Source organism: Phyllopteryx taeniolatus, chromosome 3 (assembly GCF_024500385.1).
Source record: "Phyllopteryx taeniolatus isolate TA_2022b chromosome 3, UOR_Ptae_1.2, whole genome shotgun sequence".
Classification (NCBI taxonomy): Eukaryota; Metazoa; Chordata; class Actinopteri; order Syngnathiformes; family Syngnathidae; genus Phyllopteryx; species Phyllopteryx taeniolatus.
The window spans coordinates 3982029-4008944 of record NC_084504.1 but is presented as its reverse complement, the minus strand read 5'-3'; the positions used below and the strand labels follow the sequence as shown (position 1 = coordinate 4008944).

The 26916-nt window shown below is 40.7% G+C and overlaps 1 protein-coding gene across 8 annotated transcripts in view; it reads right to left on the bottom strand.

The window, feature by feature from the left end:
* Positions 1 to 24632, bottom strand: part of fbrsl1 (fibrosin-like 1) — a 421085-nt gene extending 396453 nt beyond the window's left edge. For 5 of the 8 annotated variants that reach the window (XM_061766519.1, XM_061766516.1, XM_061766523.1 and 2 more), the window contains exon 1: positions 23574 to 24632. In XM_061766519.1, coding sequence (XP_061622503.1) covers positions 23574 to 23834 — 261 coding nt within the window. In that variant the 5' untranslated portion in view covers positions 23835 to 24632. The remainder of the gene's footprint in view (positions 1 to 23573) is intronic. The other 3 variants (XM_061766520.1, XM_061766522.1, XM_061766524.1) reach the window with 1 other exon arrangement.
* Positions 24633 to 26916: the final 2284 nt, after the last annotated feature.

The following is a 26916-nucleotide window of genomic DNA, read 5'->3' as shown; positions in this document are numbered from 1 at the left end:
AGGTGCTGAGTTGCCTTGTTCCTGTTTTTCTGTGTAATCGCTGCCTGGTGAGCCAATTGTGGTGTTTTACGAGTGCAAACAAAGTTAATTTCAGACCATTTCTTGTGGCTGAAATGCCTGAATTTCTGATATTTTATGAAGATTCAATTTGTTATTGTTTGTTGAGTGATATTGTTTGGCAATATGTGAAATCTTACATTCTTATTTTATATTTTTTGTCTATTTGACGTTCATGCTCTGATTATACAAACACAGACAGAAGTTACTCACCAGTTATTCGGTACTTGACTAGTTTGTCCACTGAATACATCTTCTCACTTAATATTATTTCGAGGATTTCTTACTTTTGTGTCACATTATTCTAAAGTCACAGTACCGGTAATTATTGGCTACTGCCATCACCATTCCACCTACACAAACCAGAATTAAAATGCAAACCAGATTAGCGCAACGTGTCATATATCTTCCTTTTATAAAGATTATCCAATTTTGTTGACCTGCAGTGTAAACAAAGCCTGAAATACAGCTAGACTTCATGCAAATGACTGTATACTTTCTGCTCTACTGAGCAAAGCTTTTATAGAGAGGGAAAAAGAGAACTGTGTTCTGGTTTTCACATTTCGTGTATGTTATCTTGTATTTGTTAACTTCGCAATATATATTTATTAAAGAAAATCATAATGTCATTTGATTCCAGTATCGTGCAGCCCTATTGCCCGCTCACATGCTGTAGTCTGCTGTTACAACCGGCCACGAGCAGTGACAGTGCTCCACTCATGCACGGATCGCTGCAATTTTGCATCGCCCTTTTCCGCACAGAGATGTCTCCGTTGAGATGGTCAATGTGCGACATTTAAAGGGAATGAGAGGAGCCGCTTGGACTGGCCGCGAACACTATCGGATCCACCATACTGCGCTGGTCTACGAAATTGTCAACACCAGTCTAACCCGGCCCTGGCACACAGTTGCCTCAACCCCCACACCAGATTTACACCGGTTATGTAAATAGGACTTTGTTGAAAAAAAATATTTCATAGCTATACACTGTACACAGAAACATAGCAGTGGGGTTGTTTATCATGTTTTTACTTAAGCATCAAATAAAATGTTCTGCTTGCAACTTACAGATTTAAATATAAATGTCGATACACAAGAGCTATACAATCACAATTTTTAGATGTAATAACTCAAAAATCATTTTTAAAAAAAATAAAGGGAAAAATTAAATAACACCGCTCACTTTCGTCAACTCTGACAAGCTTTCACTTGTGCTGGATCTGGACAGAAACACCATTGTGCCCTCTGCGCCAAACAATGCCTGCTGTTTTGCCAAAGGGCCCAACACACGTATGAGCGCATTTGGGCCTATGACTGCTGTGAATTATGTTGTAGATCTGGCTTCAAGTCCAAAAGGTTAGTCCTAGGCTGGACTGGTTGACGACAGCATGTCATGTTAAATAGATTGCAAACTTATTAAGTGCTCTTGAGCCAGACCCAAAGTTTCTACCAACATTTGAAATGTTTAACTGTCGTGATACATGCACATCCCTGGCTTTGAACGGAATTTTCCTATCTTCAAAACCATAAATTTTTAGGAGACAAAAAAAAAACATTGAACCATTAACATTCCATTGGCACAAAGAGCAAGCCATTTTTAACACTTTCGATTGGTCAAATATATACAGGATAGATAGATAGATAGATAGATAGATAGATAGATAGATAGATAGATAGATAGATAGATAGATAGATAGATAGATAGATAGATAGATAGATAGATAGATAGATAGATAGATAGATAGAATTTACCAAATTTTCACATAGGAAGTTTCGGCCCGACACCAGTGACATTCTGTTAATATCTATTTATGTGCACAAAAGAAGTGTTTGATTCATATTCTGACATTTGGAAAGTGAGACCTGGAAGAGAGGTTACAGTGGTACTGTACATTGAAGTTCAAAGTTGTGAAATTTAACATTTTGGTGGAAAATGTCTCCCAAAGTTCAAACGTCATCATACATGAAGTCAGGTCATGCAAGTCGTCAGTGCACTGCTGTTGACCTGGGTTGTTATTCTACTATTGTGAGTTAAGTTAATTGAAGACTCGAAATTGTCCATAGATATTAGTGTAAGTATGAATGGCTGTTTGTCTGTAAGTGCCCTGCGGTAGACTAGCGAACATATATCCTATGTACAGTATATGTATATATTTATATTTGTGATTGTGTGTGTGTCTGTGTGAGATCTCAAGACACAAGTCACAAGACACTTTCCCACTGCATTACTGGTAAAAGCACAAGAAGATGAACATTAGCAGCAACAGTAGTATTACCTTTCAGACAGAACTGGATTGTGGACACTGGTGTGGGCAAAATGTGCGTTCACACAGCAGATGCAGCTTGCTTCATGAACATATTTCGATGTGTGGCAACAGTAGTGCGACAAAGTCAATTGTTTTCAACACAAAGGGGCGTGGACAGTAAGTCACGAGTGTTAAACTTCACACACTGGTCTTGGCTGGCTGGGTAATAGCTCTGATACTAAGTCGAGGCAGTCAAATTACCGGGTTCACTTCTTAAGTCGAAATGAATTGGCGAACTAGGTTACCAGCTAGCTGGAGTTTTACAGTAGCTCAATTGTCCATTTGTGTTAAAAAAAAAAAAACTTACAGGTGCTAAATGCTATACACAGGATGGATGGTCAAATTTGTTGTATTGCCATGCGATCCACCCACACTACCTTTGCAGTCCACCAGTTGATTGTGATTGACACATTTGGCACCCCTAAACTACAACGTTCGAGCAATCATATCTGCAGATACAGAGGCTTAGGAAGGCCTTGAGAGGTATATGCCCCTCAGTAACATTTATGAGCTCGAGAGCCATTAAAGGCAATGCCAAAGGCTATACAATGACTGTCAGCTACTAAAAAAGCTTGTTCTAACGGTCATAAAAGATTTCATTTCATCAGTCAACAAGAAAGGAAACTGACGGCTTCACTGCATGGCTGAGTCTTGGTTATGTTCAAGGTCTATTCCCTCAACAGTTTTTCTTCTATTGTGAGTGCTTGCTCTTTTAACTTAGTTGATAAGAACTGACAAAAATGCATTTCATATTGATCAAATATTTTTATGTATTTTTACTTAGAGAACAAAAAAGTATTTTTTAAATCAGCAAATTTAATATTATCCTCATTAAATAGAATGATTAATTACATTGAAAATGTGTTAATCTCACATTTGAACATGGTGTTGAAGTGATGGGAAGGCTAACCTGCTTGGCCTACTAAGGACTGCATACCCCACATACAAACATAAAACAGGGTCACTAAACAACTGTAGCTTACTGTTGCCGGTGTGTGCATCAGTTTTACACCATTGTATTCTTGTGCAAATTACAACGCCAAGGAAAGCCGTTCACAATACACGCTCACACAACCCAGCGGTGTCTATGATGACTGGGGGGTGGGGGAATTCCTCCCTCTTCCTCTGGGTATCTTGGTCTTCAGAGAGGGGAAATATGATTATCCAGGAGGGGAATTGTTTTATCAACACCTGAAGCAGATGAATAAAAATAGAAGGATTTATGGACTGAGCACAAGCTTTCCTCTGCTGTTGGATTCATAATCTGGCATTTTACAAGTGAGACCTGGAAGAGAGGTTACAATGGTACACTGAAGTTCAAACGTCCCAAAAGTTACATAGTACAATTTTACATTTAGGTAAAAATGTGCCCCAAAATTTAAACGTTATCATACATAAAGTCATGTCATGGGAGTTTTTAGCGCACCACAGTAGACCTGGGTTGTGATTCTGCTCTTGTGAGCTGATATTCGCTGCACCTTTTGGAATAAAGTTGACATAAAATCACCTCAGTGAAAATCAAAGAATTAAGACTTACTACAGCTTCTGGAGTGCGGATGAGGAAATAAGTTTATGTCTTTGGCAGAATATGCGCTCGGCCAGTTATGAAAGGGAATGCCCGCACTTCAGGGTTACTCCACCCGGAGTACATAAATGGCCAGATGGTGCGCAAATGACAGAATTAATTAATTAATTGGACAGCAGAATAGGCAAAGTAAGGAACATGGAACTGCGCGCCTTTTTCTGACTTAATCATACGGGAGAATGTTACCCTTAATGAGCTGATGCATCACTGTGCATTACTCCTGCTATATCTAGAGGGCACCAACACGAAGAACTTCTAATTCCCCACAAAAATGCCTATGTGTAATAGGTCATTAATTTACGTGGTCGAAAACCATATAAGGTAACGATTTTTTATTTATGTATGGGGGTGAGGTGGGGGTGGGCTAGCAATGCCACCCTGTTTGGCAGCACATGCCAAAGTCCGCCACTGCTTCCATCCATCCATCCATTTTCAACACCGTTTATCCTGGTTAGGGTCGCTGGGTGCTGGAGCCTATCCCAGCTGACTCCGGGCGAAAGGTGGACCACACCCTGAGCTGGTCGCCAGTCAGTCGCAAGGCACATATAGACACGAACAACCATTCGCACTCACATTTACACCGTCACTGAGTGGGAACTGAACCCACGCTGCCCGCACCAAAGTCAGGCGAGTCACCACAAGTGACCCTACTTGTGATGAGTAAAAGCAACAGGCTAAACTGCGAGCCTGTAAACAATGGAGGCCCCTTAAGAGATACCATATGCAAACACATAGCAGTTGTATCACAACTCGGAAGGAAAAAGGTAAAGAACAGTAAAAGCAGCTATTGTTGATGGGAAAGAAATGCTTTCTCTTGACTTGCCTCAGCAAGAAACACTGGCAGCCCTGCAGTTTACGTTTCTGCTTGTTGAGCTGATTGGCTTGTAATGGATATTTCAGACAATTATCATTACTTTCTCAAGTCTCATACTATGTTGCTATCTTGTGGCTCGAATACAAAGTAGGTATTATAGGCTTTTCAATGTCCAAATGTAAATATTTAAGTAGTTAGCTATCCAGTGAAGGTCCTCCACATGAATGTGTATAGAATCTATGTGTGGCTTTAGGCCCAGTGTTGGCAAGCCTTTGCTATGCTGATGTAACATTGGGCAGTTCAACACGATATAGTCCATTGAATAGTCAAGTATTGAAGTTTATGTTAAATGCCAGTGAAATATTCATATTTCACATTGTTTAAATGTTATGGATTCCCAGCACGACTTAAAATTACGCTGATCTCACAGGTGAACACGAATAACTGCCCAACAATAGACAAAAATAATAGATTTTGCTCTATATTCTAGCTTTATTCCACTTTAAACCATAAAGCCAGCAAAGAAGTGTAAAGAGGACACAATCCTACATTTCTACCAAGGCATAAATTCAAATCTTCCAATTTTCCATTAGATAAGTGTTGTTTAAAGCCTTACTATTATTGTGACATTCAATTCCAGAACCTGTGATCTTGTCACTTAAATGAATGGCTAAAATACAAGTCATGCTACAAATAGCAAGCTATTTGAACTACATGCCGGTAACCCACACGATGTGTTTGCAGGCCTTCGAAGTGGGAACGCAAACAGTAGCTTGGCACAGAGTTCTGTTTATGTTCTCTCATTCACTGTGTTTTCTTTATTGACTCAGCAACCGGCCTTGTGCTTGGTGTGTGTGTGTGTGTGTGTGTGTGTGTGAGTGCGCGCGCGCGTGAGCGTGTGTAATTTTGATCTCATTCCACATCTTGCTTTAAATCCTGCTGGCGCTGGGGTGTGTGCCCTCATTTCAGACGCACTGACAAAGTGGCCGCTCTGAAATAAGCTGTGGCGTGTTTGCAGGAGGGAAGCAGATGCAGTTAGATGCAGTTGCATCTCTTTGATATGTGCATGAGCAACCAGCAGATTAAAAAACAGTCATTGCTGCCTGTAGAGGATAAGCAATGCAGTGAGTAAAAGGATTGACATTCCCAAAGAATGCACAATTTTATATGCTAGATTTAGCTGTGGGTGACAGAGCTTGTCATGTCATTGCAGATTTTATTGCAGAGGCTATCTTACATATGTCACATCATGATCTACAGTATAGTACATTATATTTCAAGCACATACTCCTTCTGTTAAGCACACACAGATGATTAAATGACTCATAAAGTACTATTAGAGCTGGCAAGAGTTCAAGCCTGTTAAAAACATATGTAAGCATCCAAAGCTTGAATTCCCTGAATGGTTTCATTAACAAGCAAACCTGAATATCAATGTAAAGGACTTTCACAATTACACAGCTAAAGAGAAGCATGTAAATAAGTAGGTAGTCACTTCTTTTGTTAGTTTTTATGATTACAAAAAATAATACAGACTGGTCAATTTAGTGGAGGTATGTTACACGAAACATTTTATTCTTTACTAATAATATTGAACGGTTAGTTTTAAATTGGGTGTTCCCTTTCCTGCAACTGAACTACTCCTCTGAGTGTACTTTAGGAAGAAGATATGGGGACATACTGTATGCCTTCAGAGTTTACACAGAGGTGTGAAATCGTAAACTTGCGACAACAGCATTTGCCTCTTTCCAACGAGCCAGCACATTGGGAAAGGTAAATAACAGTGATTATTCTTACTACTCTCAATCCATCTTTCTTCTACTAAAATTGAAATGTTTCTCAATGTTGTCAAGGTGAATTAAAATACAAATTATTTTGTAATCAAGTGTCACTTTGAATTTATTTTGACATTGTCTTAATAAAGTAACTGGACTGAAAGAATTATCTTCATGGGTCATAGATCATTTTCTTTTACATCCAGTATTGCAATAGCTGCTAAGTTACGTGACAGTAGGTCCACGGATCGGGACTCGGTATCGGCATATACTTAAAATCAAAGACTCACAACTCGGGTGCAAAAAAAAAAAAATTGGAATTGGGACATCCCTAATTAATTGTATTGTATACATTCATGTATGATTTCCTCAAATAACTTAAAAAGATAAAAAGGAAAATCAGTTAATATAATGAACATATACATAATTTTATGGTAATTTATCTAAAAATACAACACAAATTACAGTTATTTGGCAGCTTTAGCAGCAGAAATGTAAGTCTTTTGTCAGTCACTGCATGATGTGTGTATATTCAATGTTTTAAACGTAAGGCTCACCGCACACCGAGCATTGCGGTCGAACGGGACTGGCAAATTGTGAACAAATTAGTTGGTCACACCCTCACACACCTGCAGATTGACTATTGTGCACCTACCAACCGGCTGCAACAGAAATTCCCCTGGTGTTATTATCAGGGAACAACCTTTTGAGGATCCACATATGCAGTATTATTTTATTGAACGGCAAACAACATGGGACGGTTGTCAAGGAAGAAGCAGATTGCCCTGGCCGCTGTTGCTATATTATGGTAATACAAAGAGAGGAAACAGGCGAGAATGAAGAGTATGGATATTTGAGAGGCCTCATTTGGCAATTTAGCTACAGTGACTTTCCAGGCTTTGCTTTTCAGCAACAGATACATATGAAATTATAAATATACTTAAATATCCCTGCAGAACACAACATATATACTGTATATATATGCTGTATATACTTTATTGGTACGGTTTAGTGGCCGCCAGCTGTCTCTTGCTTTGTGCCCGGAAACAGAATTTTGTTGTGAAAGATCAGGAGAATCAACATGGCATTTTTGATTGGCTGTATCATCTGCGATGTTGCAACACCATTTACTTGCAATTCAAATTTCGAATCGCAAAAATTGTGATTTGAATCGTGGCAGCCGCCTACTCGCAAGGGAGCACCGACCCAGAATGGGGGGCACACGCTGCCCACAAGCTCCCAGTTGTCCATGCCAACTATAGATAGGAAAGTAAAATGACATGTTTACACACAGCATTTTGTCATGAGCTGTTTAGATATGCAGTGTTGACATAGGAGAGAAATGAGTGTGATTCACTTCTCATATAAAAGTCCAACTTGTCAGCAAGTGCGACAATATAGAATAGGATGTCGGCTAGTGGGCAAACTGATATGTGATGTTACTATACAATATAATATGCTGCTATATTGTTACAGAAATACAAGCCTTAAAGCCCCTTTGAGCTAACACCGATTTAGATTTGATGAGTAAAGCATGGATTGGCGACAAAGCACTTCATTTCAGCAAGAAAACTGAATGTGGCAGCTTCTCCTTGAGTTGTCAAGCAAATGTCATCGAGACAGTAAATGGAACAGAAGTGGCAATGGAAAAGGAAGAAATTCCACATTGCATAACAACCCGCTTTGAGTTCTATTATCTTGGCCACAGCGTATTATATAGCTGCCAAATCTGTCAAAAGCAACAGTCTAGTTGGCTAAGCTGACACACACACACACACACACACTCAGAAAGAATTACAGACATCTCTTTAAATGTAATCACGACACCAAATAACTATGGTGTAATAATCTGCAGACTGACAAATTGGCACAACTGTGTTATTTCATAACAAATGATATAGATTAAGATTCAGACAACTTAATTGATTCCATTCAACTATGTTATCCATTTATCCAGGGTCGGGTCGTGGGGACATCAATTTATACAGGGAAGCCCAGACTTCACTCTCCCCAGCCACTTCGTCCAGCTCTTCCTGAGGGATCCAGAGGCATTCCCAGGCCAGCCAGGAGAAGTCGCCTCCGGGGCCTCCTATCAGTGGCTCATGCCCGGAACACCTCACCAGGGAGGCATCCAGGGGGGTTCATAACCAGATACCCAAGCCACCTCATCTGGCTCCTCTCAATGTGGAGGAGCAGTGGCTCGACCCTGAGTCCCTCCCGGATGACTGATCTTCTCTCCCTATTTGTAAGGCAGAGCCCGGACCCCTTGCGGAGGAAATTAATTTTGGCCGTTTTTAGCCAAGATCCACAGCTCGTTATCATAGGTGATGGTAGGAACGTAGATCGGTCAGTAAATTGAGAGCTCGGCTCCTTCCTTACCATGAAAGACCGATGCAGCTTGTGCATCACTGCATTCGCTGTACCGATCTGCTCGTCTCCTTGTCCATTTTTCCCTCACTCATGAACAATTCCCCTATATACTCGAACTCCTCCACTTGGGATAGGATTTCTAACTGCAAAGATTACCTGCTTAATTTGTCTGTCGTTTTAATTTCACTCATTACTACAGAGTCATGTGCAAAGGTTTTACTAACTTTGTTATGAATCTATCCAAGCTAACAAATCTATCTATCCATACGTCGATCGGTCTGTCGGTCTGTCTGTCTAAACCCTGTTTATAACATAGACATATGAAGATACTGTATGTGCAAACTTAAAAAGCCCAGACTCCATGAAAGAGGATTGTATAAGAAAACATCCATCCATCCATCCATTCTCAATACCGCTTATCCTGGTTAGGGTCGCAGGGCGCTGGAGCCTAACCCAGCTGACTTCGGACGAAAGGCGGCCTACACCCTGAACTGGTCGCCAGTCAGTCGCAGGGCACATATAGACACGGACAGTCATTCGCCCTCACATTCACGCCGTCACTCAGTGGGCACTGAACCCACGCTGCCTGCACCAAAGTCAGGCGAGTGTACCACTACACCATCAGTGACTTTATCATAAAAATAAATTGCAATAATTGTAGTAGTAATGATTTATCCATGTTCTTTTTGGGACTATGATTTTAAATAGGTAAATGTGTTTTGCTGGTAAATAATTTGCAAAATACTGTGAATAATCACAAACGATACTTTCATATGGTAGTGGTACACGTATGCAATAATGTTTACATGTATGTTAATCATATGGTAATAATAATGTTGAAAATTAAGTGGGTTTTCCCAGGGGAAGAGGGGTAGGAGCCGCAGCCAAATGTCGCATTTGCAGCTGAAATGATGGAAATTCCCCATTGTGGGACTAATAAACGTTATCTTATATTCTAAATATTAATTATATAAATGTACTTTTGAATGTATATGCCCATTTTCCTCAAGTGACATAGCAGCAGTGATTTACAAATACATTTTCGGTCATTGTTCATTGCTTGTTAATAAACGTTTCTTAACTTTGTCGTGTACAAGCTTGTGCGTCATCCGCAGCAAAGCTATGAGTTAGCATCAATAAACAACATGTTTCGGCCATTTTATTTTGACGACAAAAGTCTTTCAGTCCGAAACATAAAATGCACATTTGGGCCATTTTCGGCCGCTGAAATTTTGGTGCATCACTACCCAGTAGTTTATTGATCCCGGTGCGAGCAATTCATTTGCAGCTTCCAGGTCCAAATGGACATTCAGCCACAACAGACAAACACTTAATAAAACATCATAAAAGCCATGGCAAGTAGGTAGGTAGATACTGTGGATGCTGGGGAGAATAAAAAAAAAAAACTCAACGCTGGTGTTGGTGACAAGTGGTAAAAGCACATGTTGACAACTATTATTGCTAACTTTTAACAAGATTTTTTCAATCAAACCATGTGCAACAAGACACAGTCATGACTGGATGAGTCATGCTATTGAAATTGAAGCCCTCATAAAAACATATCATTACGTGTACTCGAGGGCAGCTCATTTGAAGCTTGTAATATTTTGTTAGTGTTACCAAGTTACAGAAAAAAATGTGGGCTACATTTTATGCAGGTTTACACCCTTTGTACATTGTTATACAGCATTATTCCACCTGACAACACTACAGTAAGCATAACACATTCACTATCTAGAAAGGTCGGACATGTAATGCAATGGCTGCCATTGTGACTGCCAAATAGGCAAAGACATTTTGTTTCTCTTTTTTGTAAGAAAAATCATTGTTCTTCATTGGTAAGCCTGGTTGGTTTTCAAAAATCTCACATCAACACCCACTTCAAGAGCGAAGACCACAGTTAAACCTGTTGACAGATCTTTGTACCAATCAAGTCTGCAAGGCTGGAAATAGTCACCCACACTTTCAAGTACACGGCATGTTGAAAAGGAATTTAAGCGATGGTGAAGGTTGAAGCAAGCCACATTTCTCTGCTATGTCAGTGAAAGCCTTTGCTGAATAGAAAAACAGATTACTTCATGAACAGCATAAAGAGTGGCCTTTCAGTTCAGGAATCATTATTTTTATTTTTAACAAATCCTACACTTGCCTGACAGCATATGGAGTTTAAGAAGTAGTAAGTCACTACATCAGGGAGCTGAAAATTACAACAGCTAAGTGACAAATGTAACTGCAATAAAAAGCCAAATGCAATTGATCCATAGTTCTACAGCTGGGCAGATGAAATGTCTATTGTCAGTATTCTTTATTAAAATAAATTAGTGGAGGAATTATGAAGGGCAAAAAGGGGGGACAAATCAGCAGTGAACAATTACTCCAGGCAACGCTCAAACAGTGTAGCTCCAAAAGCGTAATTACATCCTGCCATTCACCGCAATGAAAACACAGAGACAGGAAGATGTAAGGCAGCCCAGGACGACAAGCAGGAAATGGATATAAATATATATGCTCACAACAAGCTGCCCACATGCTTTTATGTGCCACTTAATATGTGTCAGCTATGTTGTCGACTTTGTACGCTTCAGAAATTCCTCACTAGGTGTGCTGGCTGAAAACACAGAGGGTCTTATTTTGAGGTCATGCAGTCCCATGTAAATAAACCTCAAAATAGACAAATAGAATGGCTTAAGATAGAACTGTTCAATGCACAGCATATATTTGTTCTACTGCCTTCTAAAGATATGTCACTCATTGAAAGCCTTCTAAATTTAAGACACGTAGACATAAATTAAGGAATAAATCCTTATTTTGTCAACAAATAAGTTAACGAGATGGATAAAACGCATTTTATATTGCATATTGTCATCAAAATTCAAAGTGACTAAACAGTCAAGAGTCCAGAGTCCAGGTTTTCACCCAAGCAGCCTGGATTCAACTGTCAATGAGGGAACATAATCTCGAGGTATGAAACAATTTACGGTTTACACATAAACTGCAAGTGCAATAACGTTACAGGTTAGTATTACTGTTTCAAGATTGCATTATTGTTTTATTACTGCATTTATAATCTTTTCAAATTGTAATTGTTTTACAGATTCTCCGATCCACTCATCCCAAGAGCAAACAAAGGAGACTATGAAAAACCTAGAGGCAATAGAATTATTATTTTTCTTTACTTTCAAAAGAGGACAAGGGCAGAATTGTGGGCGTATTTAGGTTCCAATAAGACTGTGGATGGAAAATGAATCAAATTATGCTGTTTGCAGTTAATGCAGTAAAAATAAATAAAGAAAACATTTTAAAAAGTCAAATCTTTTAAATCTCCGTGACCACTAAAGTTAGCCATTGAAACCATGCTCGCTGTTAGTTAAATATATACAGTGTTGACTGAGTGCAATTCATGGGGCCTTGCATGCATAAAAATCTATTTTGGTGGGTGCTGTTTACATTGTTTAAAGTGCAAAATCTAAATAAGTGTAGGGTTGCTGATTTTACTGGATGATATTTATAGGGATGCAACTAATCAATTAATCTGTCGATTATTTTTCAATGAATCGGATTTTTTTAGATTTATTTTTTTTTACATTTCCATTCCTTTATTCAAAACCAGGACGTTATATAAAGCTGACAGTGCAGAAATTGCACAAACATAAATTGATTTTGATTCAGTTACTGGTTTTGTCATAACAGGTCAGAAAATAGGCAAAACTGTTGATAACCGCTTTAAAAGATGTTTGCAAATGTCTTATTTTGATGGAAGCCAAAGATAATCAGTCTGCTTTATTGTTATAATCTATCCTTCCATCCATTTTCTGTGCTGCTTATCCTCACTCGGGTCGCGGGCGTGCTGGAGCCGAGCCCAGCTATCTTTGGGCGAGAGGTGGGGTACACCCTGAACTGGTCACCAGCCAATCGCAGAGCACATATAAATCAACAACCACTTGCACTCACATTCACACATACGGGCAATTTAGAGTCTTCAATTAACCTACCATGTATGACAAATATAATAATAACAGGAACTGCAGATTTAAAACAAACAATTTCGGAACATATAAAGATCATAATACAGTATTAGACAAAAAAAAAAAAAAGTTTGAGAGGTACAGTACGTGCAGTCTTACTACAAATTACAACCACAACAATTAACGTGTTGTTATGTGAATATGTATCAGCCTCTGAGCATTGCCGGTAATATTTTTGTGGAGGCAGCACTTTTGATAGAACACTCGTATTGGACTTAGGAAATTAGAACGTGCAGGTGGTTAGGTTTCATTATTGTATTGTAAATACTTTGGGGTATGGATTTTTTTGTAAAGACAACTAAAATCAATTTGAGGGCACTCTTTTCAAAGATACTGTAATGACTTGTCAGCATTTTGGAGACAATTAATATTGTAAAATATTAAATGTGATTACCTTTAAACTTATGGTACACACCAAATGCAGTGCAAGAGGTCAAGCATGTGATTCATCTCCTGTTGTGCATTTACAGTGCACTGGAACCTTTGTGCGGTGTATTTAGGTCATTGTTGAATAGCTGAGCCTGTTACACAAAAAAAATCCCGAGTATGTGACCATGCATTTATCAGCAGCATTGTTGCGGGAGTTGGGGGACATTAAGAAACCACTCTCTGGAGGCATGAGCATCATCCAGTGAGAAGCAGCGTCTCGGGAAGCACCATTTTAATTAAAGCCTCGTTGTTGATCAAGGATATAACCACTGAGAAAAGAGATATAAAGTAAGATCGGTGGCACAAATGGCCACAACTGGTGGCTCATGAACATCAACAGTGACTCACGTGGCTTCGAGTGTCAGTACAAAACACCATTTATCTGCGCTGTGGTACATAGCAGACCTCATAAGATGATGACATATATAAAAATTAACGTTCAACCCTTTGAGCCTAAAGCAGCATGCAGTACAGCCAGTTGGTACGCTGACTGACTGTTTCCAGCAATCTTACAAAAGTTAGTTTGAATGGCAGTAACAGTAGTTCACGAGGCACAAGCAAACATGCTGTGCGATCAGCAGTACTGGGAAAATTACTTTAAAAGAGTAATTAGTTATTAGTCATTATTTACTCTCCCCAAAAGCAATTGAATTTGTAACTGAATTAATCATAATTGTAATTAGTTATCAAGAAATGTAATTATTGCATTAATTTTTTTAATGACCTTGAAAAGCCGGCTTTTTTGGAACATGTTGCAGCCATAAAATTCTCAGTTAATGATTATTTGCTAAAAACAATCAAGTTTATTAGTTTGAACATTAAGTACCTTGTCTTTGGAGTGTATTCAATTAAATATAGGTTGCACATGACTGGCAAATCATTGTATTCTATTTTTATTTATGTTTAACACAACGTCCCAACTTAATTGGAATTGGGGTTGTAGAGCAATAAAAATAACAGTACATGTTTTAGAAATTTTGATATTTATTACACCTTGTTGAGAGTCGTATTTCGAGAATGACTGTTCACATACATCATACAGTCAAGTACATACAAATCAAACTTAATTTGTTTTTGTTTTGTGGCACTGTTGTCATCTCTTCTGATGTTAATGGCCACTAGTTTCGTAGAAGTATGTCCTGTTTAAAGATGTTTTATCAGGTTGTAATTGCTCTACTCTGACATGAACAAGCACTTTTGTCCGTGCCATAATGTGCATTCATTGCATACATTCTTTCCTTTAATTCCGTTCACGGAAAAACAAGTAGTGCCTATAATTTCAGTTAAAGAAGGCTGCTTAACCTGTACATTTGTTGTTGTTCGCCCTTCATGTTGTTGATCGTTTCCTCAACCCTCACAACTCACTACTTGTGTTGACTCGTTGTGTGTACTGTACGTCTGTGTGTGCAGTCATCATCGCTTTCATTTGTGTCAACACTTTCTCAATTCAACATCTGGTTGGCTTACAATGAAATTTGACTCGACCTCCACCAGTCTTCATAATTTATGCAGTTGTCTCAGGGCTCTACACTAACTTTTGCACTAGTAGCACGGGTGCGACCACCAGTACATGATTTGGTGGCACAATTTTTTGAGGCGATACAGCATGACAATGGCAAACCATAATTTACCTATTTATTTACCTGTAGTCCCAAACAGAACATAGATAAATCTTTACTACTACAATTAATGCACTTTATTTTAATGAGTTTATTTTCCAATACAATCCTCTTGAAAGGAGTCTGGCCTTTTTTTTAACTTTGCACATACAGTATCTCCATATGTCTATGCTACAAACATGGTTTAGACAGACAGACAGATTTGAAGGTTTTCTCTCTCTCTCTCTCTCTCTCCCCGCCGAGGAGAAAAAAGGCGACTTTCAACCATTAAAACATGTACTAGCGCAAATGTGACAAGATCAAATTTTTAATCGCACAAGCCGAAAAAAAAGGTTGCATATGCGACCAATTTGGTCACAGTTTAGCGATCTCGCTGGTTTGATGAAAACAGCTTCAATGAAGTAATAATCAGTAACGTTTCATCTTATATATTGTGGCGGTAACGGTAGGTCTGTCACGATAATTACTATATTGACTGATGACCCAGAAATAAAACAGACTCGATGGTTTTTCAGGACTCGCCAAACTGTCGTTGTGGTGAGCTGGCGCGTGGCTCACACAGTGAGCAAGTTGGACGGCTGTGTCATTAGCCACTAGTGGGTTCATGGAATGCCAGCGGACCGGTACACTTTTGCCGTTGTTGCCTGCGTCCAATACTCCACAGCCTTGCTACATGTGCAATACATAGATTCATACAACAGAGACACTTAAGGGAAAGTTTACTGCTTGTTGTGTTTGCGAGCTAACGACCAGCCTTCAAGCAAACGAGTTGAGGAGATCAACAGCTCTCACCACCGCAGTTGTCGTTAAAACATCAGATTTTATCCCTGAGTTGTTGTGTGTGTTAGTCCCCAAGTCACACATAGGGTGACGTTAACCGTTTATTAAGCATAACCTCAGTGGCACACGTTATTCAGTCAATAGTTGACTAAAGCGAACGTCAACGTATATTTGATTGACAGGTGAAGGACTCGTCTTCCGCAGACCAACCACACAGTAGCCGGGTTTACGTGGAGACTTTTTTGTCATTCCGATGAAAATAATTCAGATTGAAAATCCCCCGGTCAACTATTTACATGTGACGTGATTTATTCCGATTTCCGAGTTCCGATATACATGTGCACTACTCGGAACAGCCGTGTGACATGCGCACTGCGTCGTGAACGTCACGTCATATATCAAGATGGAGGTCCGTCGTTCATTCAGCACAGTGGTTGGGATTGTTTTTATTTTATTATTTTTCAAAAACACCTTTTAATTAGTTAAAAACAAGATTTCCATCGCATACGAGCGCCGTCGGGAGCTGCCATAGTTACGTCGTGCATAAACGATGACTGCGCTTTTACGTCAAGCCGAAGCATGTGCAGACGGAGCTTTTGCCGGCTCTATTTCAAATGATGGCATAAATGGCGTAAATTTACTTCTGATCGGTTTGACAAAAGGAATCTATTACACCCGCTGTGAAACTGAAAGAAATTCTATCCGGAATCGGCCTGCTTATTCCAACTGAGGTGTTTATACGGAGCATTTTCATTTGGTTTAGGCTTCTAAAGTGATTATAATTGGAATACAGGGCTCCATGTAAACCAGGCTGGTCAGGCAGCTCTTTACCGTATTCTCTATTTCAGACCCAGGGGGATCCATATAACAAAGTAAAAAAAAAATGTTCATAAGAACACTAATAATAACAACAATACTGATTTAAAAGCAAACATAAATAAATTATAAAAACTAATAAGGGCATGCCTTATTTTTCATGATTTCAGAGGCATTAGAAAACAACAATATTATCGTTTGTCGTGATAGTTTTTGAGACAATGTATCGTCTTGAAAATATTGTTATTGTGACAGGCCTAAGTAACAGCGTTATCACAACTGAAAAAGTAATAAGATTACACTTTACTGAAAAAAGTAAAGCTGTTTATGTATAATGCCATTAATCCCATCACTGGTAATCAGACGTGTTTACGCAGATCTCCATTAGCTGCCACACATGGTAACAGCTACTCTCCCTAGGGTCCATTACATCAACAATTAAAAATTACATATCTAAGCGAGGTAATTGAGGATGCAAATTATAAAACTGTTACCAATAATGATTTGTAATATTTCTCGAGATACTTTTTAAACACCTTAATGGAATTAATGTTTATAATTTTATCATACAAGTTATTCCACATTGCAATACACCAAAATTTAACAGATTTCTGCATATAATGGGATGTTGCTGAAGGGAAAAAGAAGTCCCTGCGAAACCTGTAAAGTATAATGATCATGCACTTGCATAATGCAAAGTATAATGATCAATGCAGCATACAGCATTGTTTCCCACCCATTTTCATCCATCCATCCATTTTCTGAGCCGCTTCTCCTCACTCGGGTCGCGGGCGTGCTGGAGCCTATCCCAGCTGTCATCGGGCAGGAGGCGGGGTACACCCTGAACTGGTTGCCAGCCAATCGCAGGGCACATAGGAACAAACAACCATTCGCACTCACAGTCATGCCTACGGGCAATTTAGAGTCTCCAATTCATGCATGTTTTTTGGGATGTGGGAGGAAACCGGAGTGCCCGGAGAAAACCCACGCAGGCACGGGGAGAACATGCAAACTCCACACAGGCGGGGCCGGGGATTGAACCCGGGTCCTCAGAACTGTGAGGCTGACGCTCTAACCAGTCGGCCACCGTGCCGCCCCACCCATTTTACATTGGAAAAATCTCACATCACAGCACGAAACAAAAATGTCACGAAGTATGAATACTGAAATAATGATGACCACATCTCAATTTAATCACAAATTTACTTAATGTAAAACCAGGTCATATTTAATTGAACACAAAGCTGATATACTCGCAGGATGCCATGACTTATCCTGTAGTATGAATGGCAACCTCAACCATCAACCAGTGAAGCCAATTATATATGTCAATAGCACTTACACGAAGAACATCGTACTGCTCTGTTTTGCACAAGCTGAAACTTATTAATATTTTTTTGGAAAGCACTAGACCAGACCACTGAGCAGTATGCAAGATGTTACCTGAGCATTTGTAACATTTGTAACAATTGACTATTCATTTAAGACGTCGGCATAGCACTTTGTGAAAGACAAAGCATAGCCCATTTTAATCACTATACTGTCTTGTCAATGTGTGTGGTTCATGACAGTTTCTCATCGAAAGTCAGAACCAAAGTTTTATATTACAGACCTGTTCTAGTTCATGTGCATGCAATTGGTTGTTGATCTTTAGTATGTGATACCAACTTGTTGTTAGGAACCCATTAACACACAATATATAATTGTCTGCAGAATGTTTTTTAGCTGGCAGATATTGTCCGCTGCCGCACAGCATTGGAACAGGTTGTGTCATCGGCATATATTATTAACACGGCATCTTGAAGTCTTTCATTTAAAAACAATTAAGACAGGAAAGGGCCAAGGCAACTCCTCTGTGGAACACATTTGTATTGCTGGCCAAAAATTACCATTAAAAAGAACATCTTGCTTCCTATGAGATAACTTTACTGTTACAATATTATAAAAGAGATAAGCCATTCATTTTGTTTATTCATTATCCAGTATACAAGCTTTTTCCTGCATAAAAAAAAATGCAAAACTGCCAAATTACAAGCCCCTCTGCCCCGAGAAGCTCTGACAACATGAAAAGCGTTGCCAGTATAATATTTAGCTATAACTGCGGTACTACGCTGCACCAAATGAGTGGCACTGTACCAAAAACCAGTTGGAAGTCGCTCCTAAAACTGTCGAAGAAGAAGTAAAGCACTACATAAAAACACCAAAAAAAGAACAACAACAACAACAGCAAATGTGTCGCACGATTTTGTGGATTTTCAAGCAGGTAAATGTTGCTTCTTTCGTAAACAGCAACATCCGATTTCGTATTACACCCTACTCCCTGAATGTGATGAGCACAGTTCAGCAGTGAACTAACACTTCTCCAAATAAGAGGCAAAGCGTGCACTGAAAGCATCCAGACTTCAGTTCAATACATGACATGTAAGCACCATTGTTTTTAAGGGGAAAGTTTTTTTTATTATTATTAAAAATTCAGATGGGAACTCACACTTTGGCACTTGATTACTTTCAAAAACAAACAATTGTAACTGGAATGTGGCTGGCTTAAATCCGAGGAACAGATGGGAAAATATGGGTGCAGAAAGTGAAGCTGCAATTCACAACTTCCTTAACCATTACTGTTAAGATCCCTGTGGGTGGAGAACTTAATTTCCGCCTGGTACTCTCTCTGTAGAGCTGCTCGGTGGCCAGCAACAGATGGCGATCTGTGTAAAACAGGACTTTGAGCGGGGGAAAAAAGAGCAATCACTTAGCTACTCTTCTATGGATTCATAAAAAAAGATAGATCTATAAAAGGCCAGGGTATTCTAGCAAAAATGCCACTCTACAAATCAAATTGTCTGCCTCACTGTCAGCATCCTGCCCTTGACACCACGACTATAACCAAATTAAATCAACCGAAATCCTCATTACAGTGATTTTACCAACTCATTCTGAGGAACAAAACACCCAAGCAAATCTGTAAATTAATGTTAAAAGCAGATGAACAGAAGGATTTTGGATTAACAAGAGGGGATTTGTGAAGTCAACGTCACTCAGAGAGCAAACGGATACAATCAAACATCTTAATTAATGGTGTGACAGATAGATAATTGTGTCAGTTTATTCTCTGCTCGCTTGTTCAATACCCACAGCGAAGCAGCAGAGGGTAATTGTTTTAGAACACTGCAGTCAGGTGAAAATCATCTATCCCACAGAATCCACTGCTCCGCATTTGTAAAACTTCTTTCGTGCATTAAATGGCACATTTATTCTTAAATTGTTAGCAGGAACTCCAGTACTTTGAAAATCACAGTCTCGAACAGAGCAGATTCTTAAAATCAAGACGGCAATTTTTTGAACCACTAACCAGCACCAATGTCAAAGCTTGATGGCTGTGTTTGTACAAAAATTGCTCTCGAGGACAGAGAGAGATTCAAAGCAAATATACTGTGGCATTATCATATGTAGCCATGGCGGCAAATGGCTTTCAGCTGTAATGAAATGGGTTACGAGATCAGGCGAGGCCATGCTGGAGCCTACAGTAAGCCAACATCTTGGGAGCTGGATCCTATCAGTTGGGAACTGGAATATCAACAGCAAAAAAAGTGCAATGGGAGAAGAACAAAAAAGCACTAGCAGTAACATTTGTGCACAGGTTACTGACTAAAATAGGACAAGGAAGGGATGGTGGCATTCACGAAAAGGTGGAATAGATTCTAAGAGCATCCAAGGATGGAAAAATAGCAAAATGGCAGAAAAAATATTTGTGCTAAATCAAACCAGAGAGGCTGGTGATCTGTGCTCCAGAATTCTAATAGGACAGTAGCCTAACGCTAACACAATCATGCTGGCCATCAATCACCCTGACAGAGTCAAAACGACCACAAGCTCAAACCAGCGATGAGGTGCGAGCTTATTGGCGCGCCATGCAATAGGTCAGCACTATTTCCTGGTAAAATGCTTCAAGTGCCAGCCTCCTCATAACTGATGAGCAATTAGCACAGGTTGTGTAGGTCACGCGTTCAACTCGAGCATCCAGTAAGAAGGTGAAAGCATGAGTGATGGCCCGATCAGAAGATATTTAATGTGTACACATTTCACTCTGCACCCACTGGCACTATTGCAGTTTATGGCAGAAAACAAATGATTATTGCTGTCTATTAAAGCATAGATAATATAATTAGTCAGCATAGTTATTTCAGAGGAAATCAAGCAAAGCAGAAATCACATCATTATCCAGATCCAACAACATCATTGAATAAACAGGACCCTTTTGCATGAGAATCAGAATTACAAACAAGTAGCTGGTATGAGAGTCCGCCATAACATGCTCCATTTACTTAGCCTTGAAATATACTTCTATGGACGGCGCACTGATTTCTGTTCTCATTCAATATGTATTAGACAGTTCAGTGAGAAGAAATTATGATTGCTTAATGCTATTTCCCACATATAATAATAATAATAATATCCATCCCTACATTTTCCCTACTGCCTATCCTCACTAGGGTCGCAGGCGTGCTGGAGCCTATCCCAGCTATCTTTCGGCGAGAGGCGGGGTACACCCTGAACTGGTCGCTAGCCAATCACAGGGCACATATAAACAAACAACCATTCGCACTCCAATTCACCCCTACAGGCAATTTAGAGTCTTTAATTAACCTACCATGCATGTTTTTGGGATGTGGGAGGAAACCGGAGTACCCGGAGAAAACCCACACAGGCACGGGGAGAACATGCAAACTCCACAGAGGCGAGGCCGGATTTGAACCCGGGTCCTCAGAACTGCGAGGCAGATGTGCTAACCATTGTTCACCTTGCCGCCCGTTAATAATAATAACAATAATGCAGCCAAAATAATAAACACAGCCTTATTCAAGATAAACTCAACTCGAATGGTAAAGGTGAATTTATAACTGCATCAAGCAAGAGGATCTTCCAACAAGTCAGTCACTTAGAGCAGAGTGTGGACAGACACCAGCATGCTAGCAGAGGACAAGCCAGGAAAAAGCACTTATCATCCTCCAAGTAGGCAGTAGCACTGAGGAGCTCAACGAGGCCAGAAAGAATCACAGATACAAGACTACAGCACACGAGGGAATCTTCCTTCACACATTTGCTTCATAAACATGTCACGATGTAAGCATGGCTATGACATCCATGACACTAAATAGTAAGCTCATCCTGCTTAATGGTAATCTTACACTCAGATTTAATGAGGTCTAATATATTTGATCTAGAGTATCTGCTTACTTCCGGGACTTCAAAAGCTCTTCAATGGTTGTTGGTGGTTGGAGTTCAAGCACCTTCACTTCACCAACACCTTACCCCTTTTCTCCCCCCACCCCACCCCTTTAAATCCACTCCAAGCATAGTGAAGGGTTCAACTAAATGCAAAAGCAACAGAATTACCCACGACCTGGACAGGTTCAACTTGTTAACAGATGGCCAGCTGGTGATCATCAGTAGGTAATTCCACTGTTCTGGTTTTGTCTGCTGGTGCACTGATATTCCAAGAGGTTATTGTGCTGCAAACCTGCTTTCAAGCATATCAAACTAAGCACTGTGTAGGAGTAAAGAGACATGATGGATTAATTCCCTTACTGAGACATCATGGGTGGCAGTTGCTGAAATTAGATGCCTTGTGGTACCATTATTGGGCTTGTAAATTAGGTCATCCTCTTGAAATATAGACCTCGGAGGACATGCTCGCTCTCTTCATTAAAGACCAGAATTATTATTAGTATTTTTAACTCAAATGAGGCTACCCTTAATATCATGGAAAATCAAAACAGTCAAACATCTGCCTCATCAGTCAGACTGATGTCCCACTTGGAGGGGAGCTTTATTTATCATTTGCCATTTAATGACATAATAAGAGAATGTCACAAGGATACGTCTTTCATTCCTGAAAGCATTTTGCTAACATTAGAAACACACAAGAAGTAATGGCAGGAGCAGTTATCGGCAACCTGTCCATCAGCCTGTAATAGATAACTGTTGCAAAAGCAAGAAAAATGTCAGGAGTGCACTTACAACTCCGGGTGACGTGAATACAATCCAATCCAAGCAATTTGAGACACGACAGCACCTGCTTGTTTCCCTTAATGGCCCGTATGCTGCCAGTAGGAAACGACTCATTCACGAGGCAGTGAACTTGTAAAATTAATTGGTTCAGTGGCAGCCAAACTCAACTATCATCCACACTGACACAATAAAAACTGAACTACAGGGTCTTCGGAAAGTCACTTTGTACTTATATAAATATGTGGAATCTGTCTCCAAACTTCAACCCTGGGGGCCATTTGCAGCACATTTTTTTAATTGGTCTGCACATTATAATAATAAATAAAAATGGAGGTTCACAACAGAAGGCTGGGAGAAAAAGTTGAAAGATCCAGCCATCCATTTCTAATAGCGCTTGTCCTTATTAGGGTGGCGGATGAGTTTGTGACGGGATACACACTGAACTGGTCACGGGTCAATCGCAGGACGCATATCGCCAACTTCAAGCCTTCATTAAACGTAACATCCATGTTTTTGGAATGTGGGAGGAAGCCAGAGTACCGGGAAAAACGGAGGAGAATTTTGAACAGGCAGGCCGAAGCCCGAATTCGAACCCCCAAGATATGCTCAACATTTGCCCACCGTGGTGCCCCGTGCTACTTTTAAAGATGTTTAAGTAAAAAAGGATATGCACAAGTTATCGCATTTTAGTCACGATAATCTTCGATATTTAGAACGCGATGACAATCATTCCAACTTTTTGCTTCGTCGCCAATAACACAAAGCTTTTTTTCCAATCCATTTGACTGCTTTGCATACGTTGACATCCAGTGCATCGGATTGGCTTTCGAATGTTTCACAAACACATGAGTGGCTTTCATCTCCCTTCCACTGGTCTAGCGAGAGACAGCAGCCGAGTGGAGGGCCCTCAAAGGAGCAATGATGTACTTTTGTTGTTGTTGAGTGCACACATCATCAGACAAGAGGAAATGATGCGCTTCCTGCTTACCTCCAGACAGTCCAGACTGATGAAACTGGCGATAGCAAATCCATCAATGATATCCTCTTCCTGTGAGCTGGACTCCCGTCTCTTCCTGCGGGGGGTGGCCGCTGCGGGGTGCGGCGCCCTTTTCGCCTCCCTCCTCGGACCGCGTCCCTCCCTGTCCGAGTACGGGGAGTTGGGCTCGGGGCCACGGGGGTCCCCGCTCCCCGTCTCCCGCAACTTTCGCACCCTCTCGCGCTTGGGTCCCTTCTTCAATTTCCCATCCATGTTAGGGGGAGGGAACGAGGGGAGGAGGGGGCGGAAGACGAGGAGGCGGGGGCTCGGAGTGTCAAAACCAACGCAAACGCAACTCCACGGGAGACGCTGTCTGTCTGCGTCGTGGAATCACAAACAAGACCCTGTGGGCAATCCGAGAGTGTGCTGCGGCGACCACAAACGACCGCGTGTAAATCGCGCCTTAAACACTCAATGACCTTGAATAAAAAACCTCGCCAATATCCATTACGACGCGCAAACGTTGACGAATCCACACGCAGTCGGGAGAGGGGAAGGCAAAAGCCACGCGTTTGGCTCACGAATCCGCACCGTCTCGAGGCGCTATCTGCTCCAGCAGGTGCAAAATGGCAGAAATAGTTCCACATCCACGCATTAGACTCGCTTTGTAACTTTTGTCGCACGGGAACACTGACAGACAGCGCCGACGCCGATCCTCGCTCCGGGGAGCAAACAGTGCAGCGAAATCATCTTGCTGGTCGTTGTTGTTACCCCACCTCCCCGATCCATGATCCAGTGTCAGCAAGAGCTCAGGGTACCGTCTTGTCGAGAACAAACGAGGAGTGATGTGGTCCTTCAATAATCCCGCGTGTCTTTTAAGCCATTATTCCCGGCTGTGCTTGTGCGCAATATTTCCTCAACGATCCGAAGCGTCCGAGTTCGACAGCGGCGTGGCGTCAAATCAAACTCCATACGGCGGAGAAGCGGTCCATTCCAGCTCGGATCATGTTGGCTTCCCCCCACAAATCCACTCCGGTCCGTCCCTTGATTGCTCAGTGGCTCACGTTGCTCTCTAGTCGCATAATAAGCGTTTGATAAGAGTCCTTAAAGCGACAGGAGTGATTAAAATCTTTCTCTCTCTCTCTCGCTCTCTCTACATAGCATCCTTTCATCCGAAATGAAGAGACGGTCAAGCTTGAGAGAAACCACATAACCGACGTATTTACGCCACTTCTGGATTACAATTTAGCATGAAGCTGCTGTTAAAAACAACATCGATTAAAAATAATAATAATAACAAAATTAATATAATAAATAATACAATCAATTAAAGGAACAATTAAAATTTTTTTTTTTTTAAAGAAACATACATTTAAAAAAAATCGAGAACTGTCGCTCCCGGAATCTCACACATGACACTATTTTAATCTGTCAATCAGAAGTGCTGGCACGTCTTGTATTTCCTCCTGTGTGCGCGCGCGCGCGCACACACACACGCACACACACACACACACACACACACAGAGACGAAGACACCTATCAGGTTTTGACAAGCTGTCTTGTCATGGTTGACATGCTGGGCATTTTCCCAATCGTCTGAGCTGGTTCCCTTAGCAGACAACCACAAATGAAAAGGGGTATCTCATTGTCAATTTTTCTGGAGGAAAACAAAAAACAATAATAATAAAATAATGGCAACATATGACACTCTCCCCGTCCTTGTGAGTGAGAGTTCTTTAGCTGGTGGGGAAGGGGACAATGTCAGGGCAGAGTTCTGCAATGAGAACGAGCCTTCCTACTCTTTAATTCAAATGTTTAGTTATCTTGATCTAAAATATTAAAAATGAATTCCATTAAACATTTCACTGACTTGTGTAAAAGGTTTAGCACACTTTGAATGATACGTAGATTTATGCAAATACAGTGAAGTGCACAAATCTTGTGCACTGCAAGCTTTTTTATTCAATGACTCTTTGAAAGATTAATTAGGGTTCTGTTCCATTTTTTTTTTTTTTTTTTTTTTGGGAGAGGGAGGTACTCCTACCAGCTAAGTACAGCTAAATACTCCAATGCAACTTTAACCTCTAGGCAGGGACGCACATAAATTGTGTGCAGGGGCAATAATAAAACAGCACCAGATTTAAATGTGTGACTGTGCATTTGTGCACCAAACATTTTGCAGTACAGACTATGAGCCGCTTGGGCAGCCGTGGCCCAATGGTTAAGATCATCGCCTGCCACCGTGGGGGACCTAGGTTCAAAACCCCGACTGGACCATCCGCCAACATCCCCCGGACTCACGGCTGTGGTGTCCTTGAGCAAGACACTGATACCCCGAAATGCTCCCCGGGCGCTTCAGCTGCCCCCTGCTCCAGTGTGTTCCACTAACATGTGTATGTGTTCACTGTGATGGGTTAAATGCAGAGAACAAATTTCGTGTGCGTGCATGCATGTTCATGACAATAAAAGATGATTCTTCTTCTACCTGCTCATATTTTCTTGGAATAATTCATCTGGGGGTGAATCAAACAGCGCAGGAGATAGTAGCTGGATTTGTGCATCTGCTTCATGATTGTGGTTTAACCGAATGGAATACAAAGTGGGTGTCAGTATGTAGTTACGAAGCTGCTGTCAAAGTAGAAGTACAATGGGGTAGGTAGTTCATTAAACGTCAGATGGTGGATATCAGGGATTCCTTGTGCATATTCTGCGCACCCCCACAACATATATATATATATATATATATATATATATATATATATATATATATATATATATATATATATATACATATATATATGTATATATATATACAAGCCGGATACAAGCGGCCGAAATGAGTTTCCTCCGCAGGGTGTCCGGGCTCTCCCTTAGAGATAGGGTGAGAAGCTCGGTCATCCGGGAGGATCTCAGAGTAGAGCCGCTACTCCTCCGCATTGAGAGGAGCCAGATGAGGTGGCTGGGGCATCTGATTCGGATGCCTCCCGGACGCCTCCCTGGTGAGGTGTTCCGGGCATGTCCCACCGGGAGGAGACCCCGGGGACGACCCAGGACGCGCTGGAGAGACTACATCCTTCGGCTGGCCTGGGAACGCCTCGGGATCCCCCCGGAAGAGCTGGATGAAGTGGCTGGGGAGAGGGTAGTCTGGGCGTCCCTGCTGAAGCTACTGCCCCCGCGACCCGACCCGGATAAGCGGTAGAGAATGGATGGATGGATGGATATATATATATATATATATATATATATATATATATATATATATATATATATATATAGCAGGAGGTGGCGCTTGAGTAGTGTGTCGTTCAAGTGATCAAATCAATCTACTGAATGGAGTCACTTCATGAACTGATTT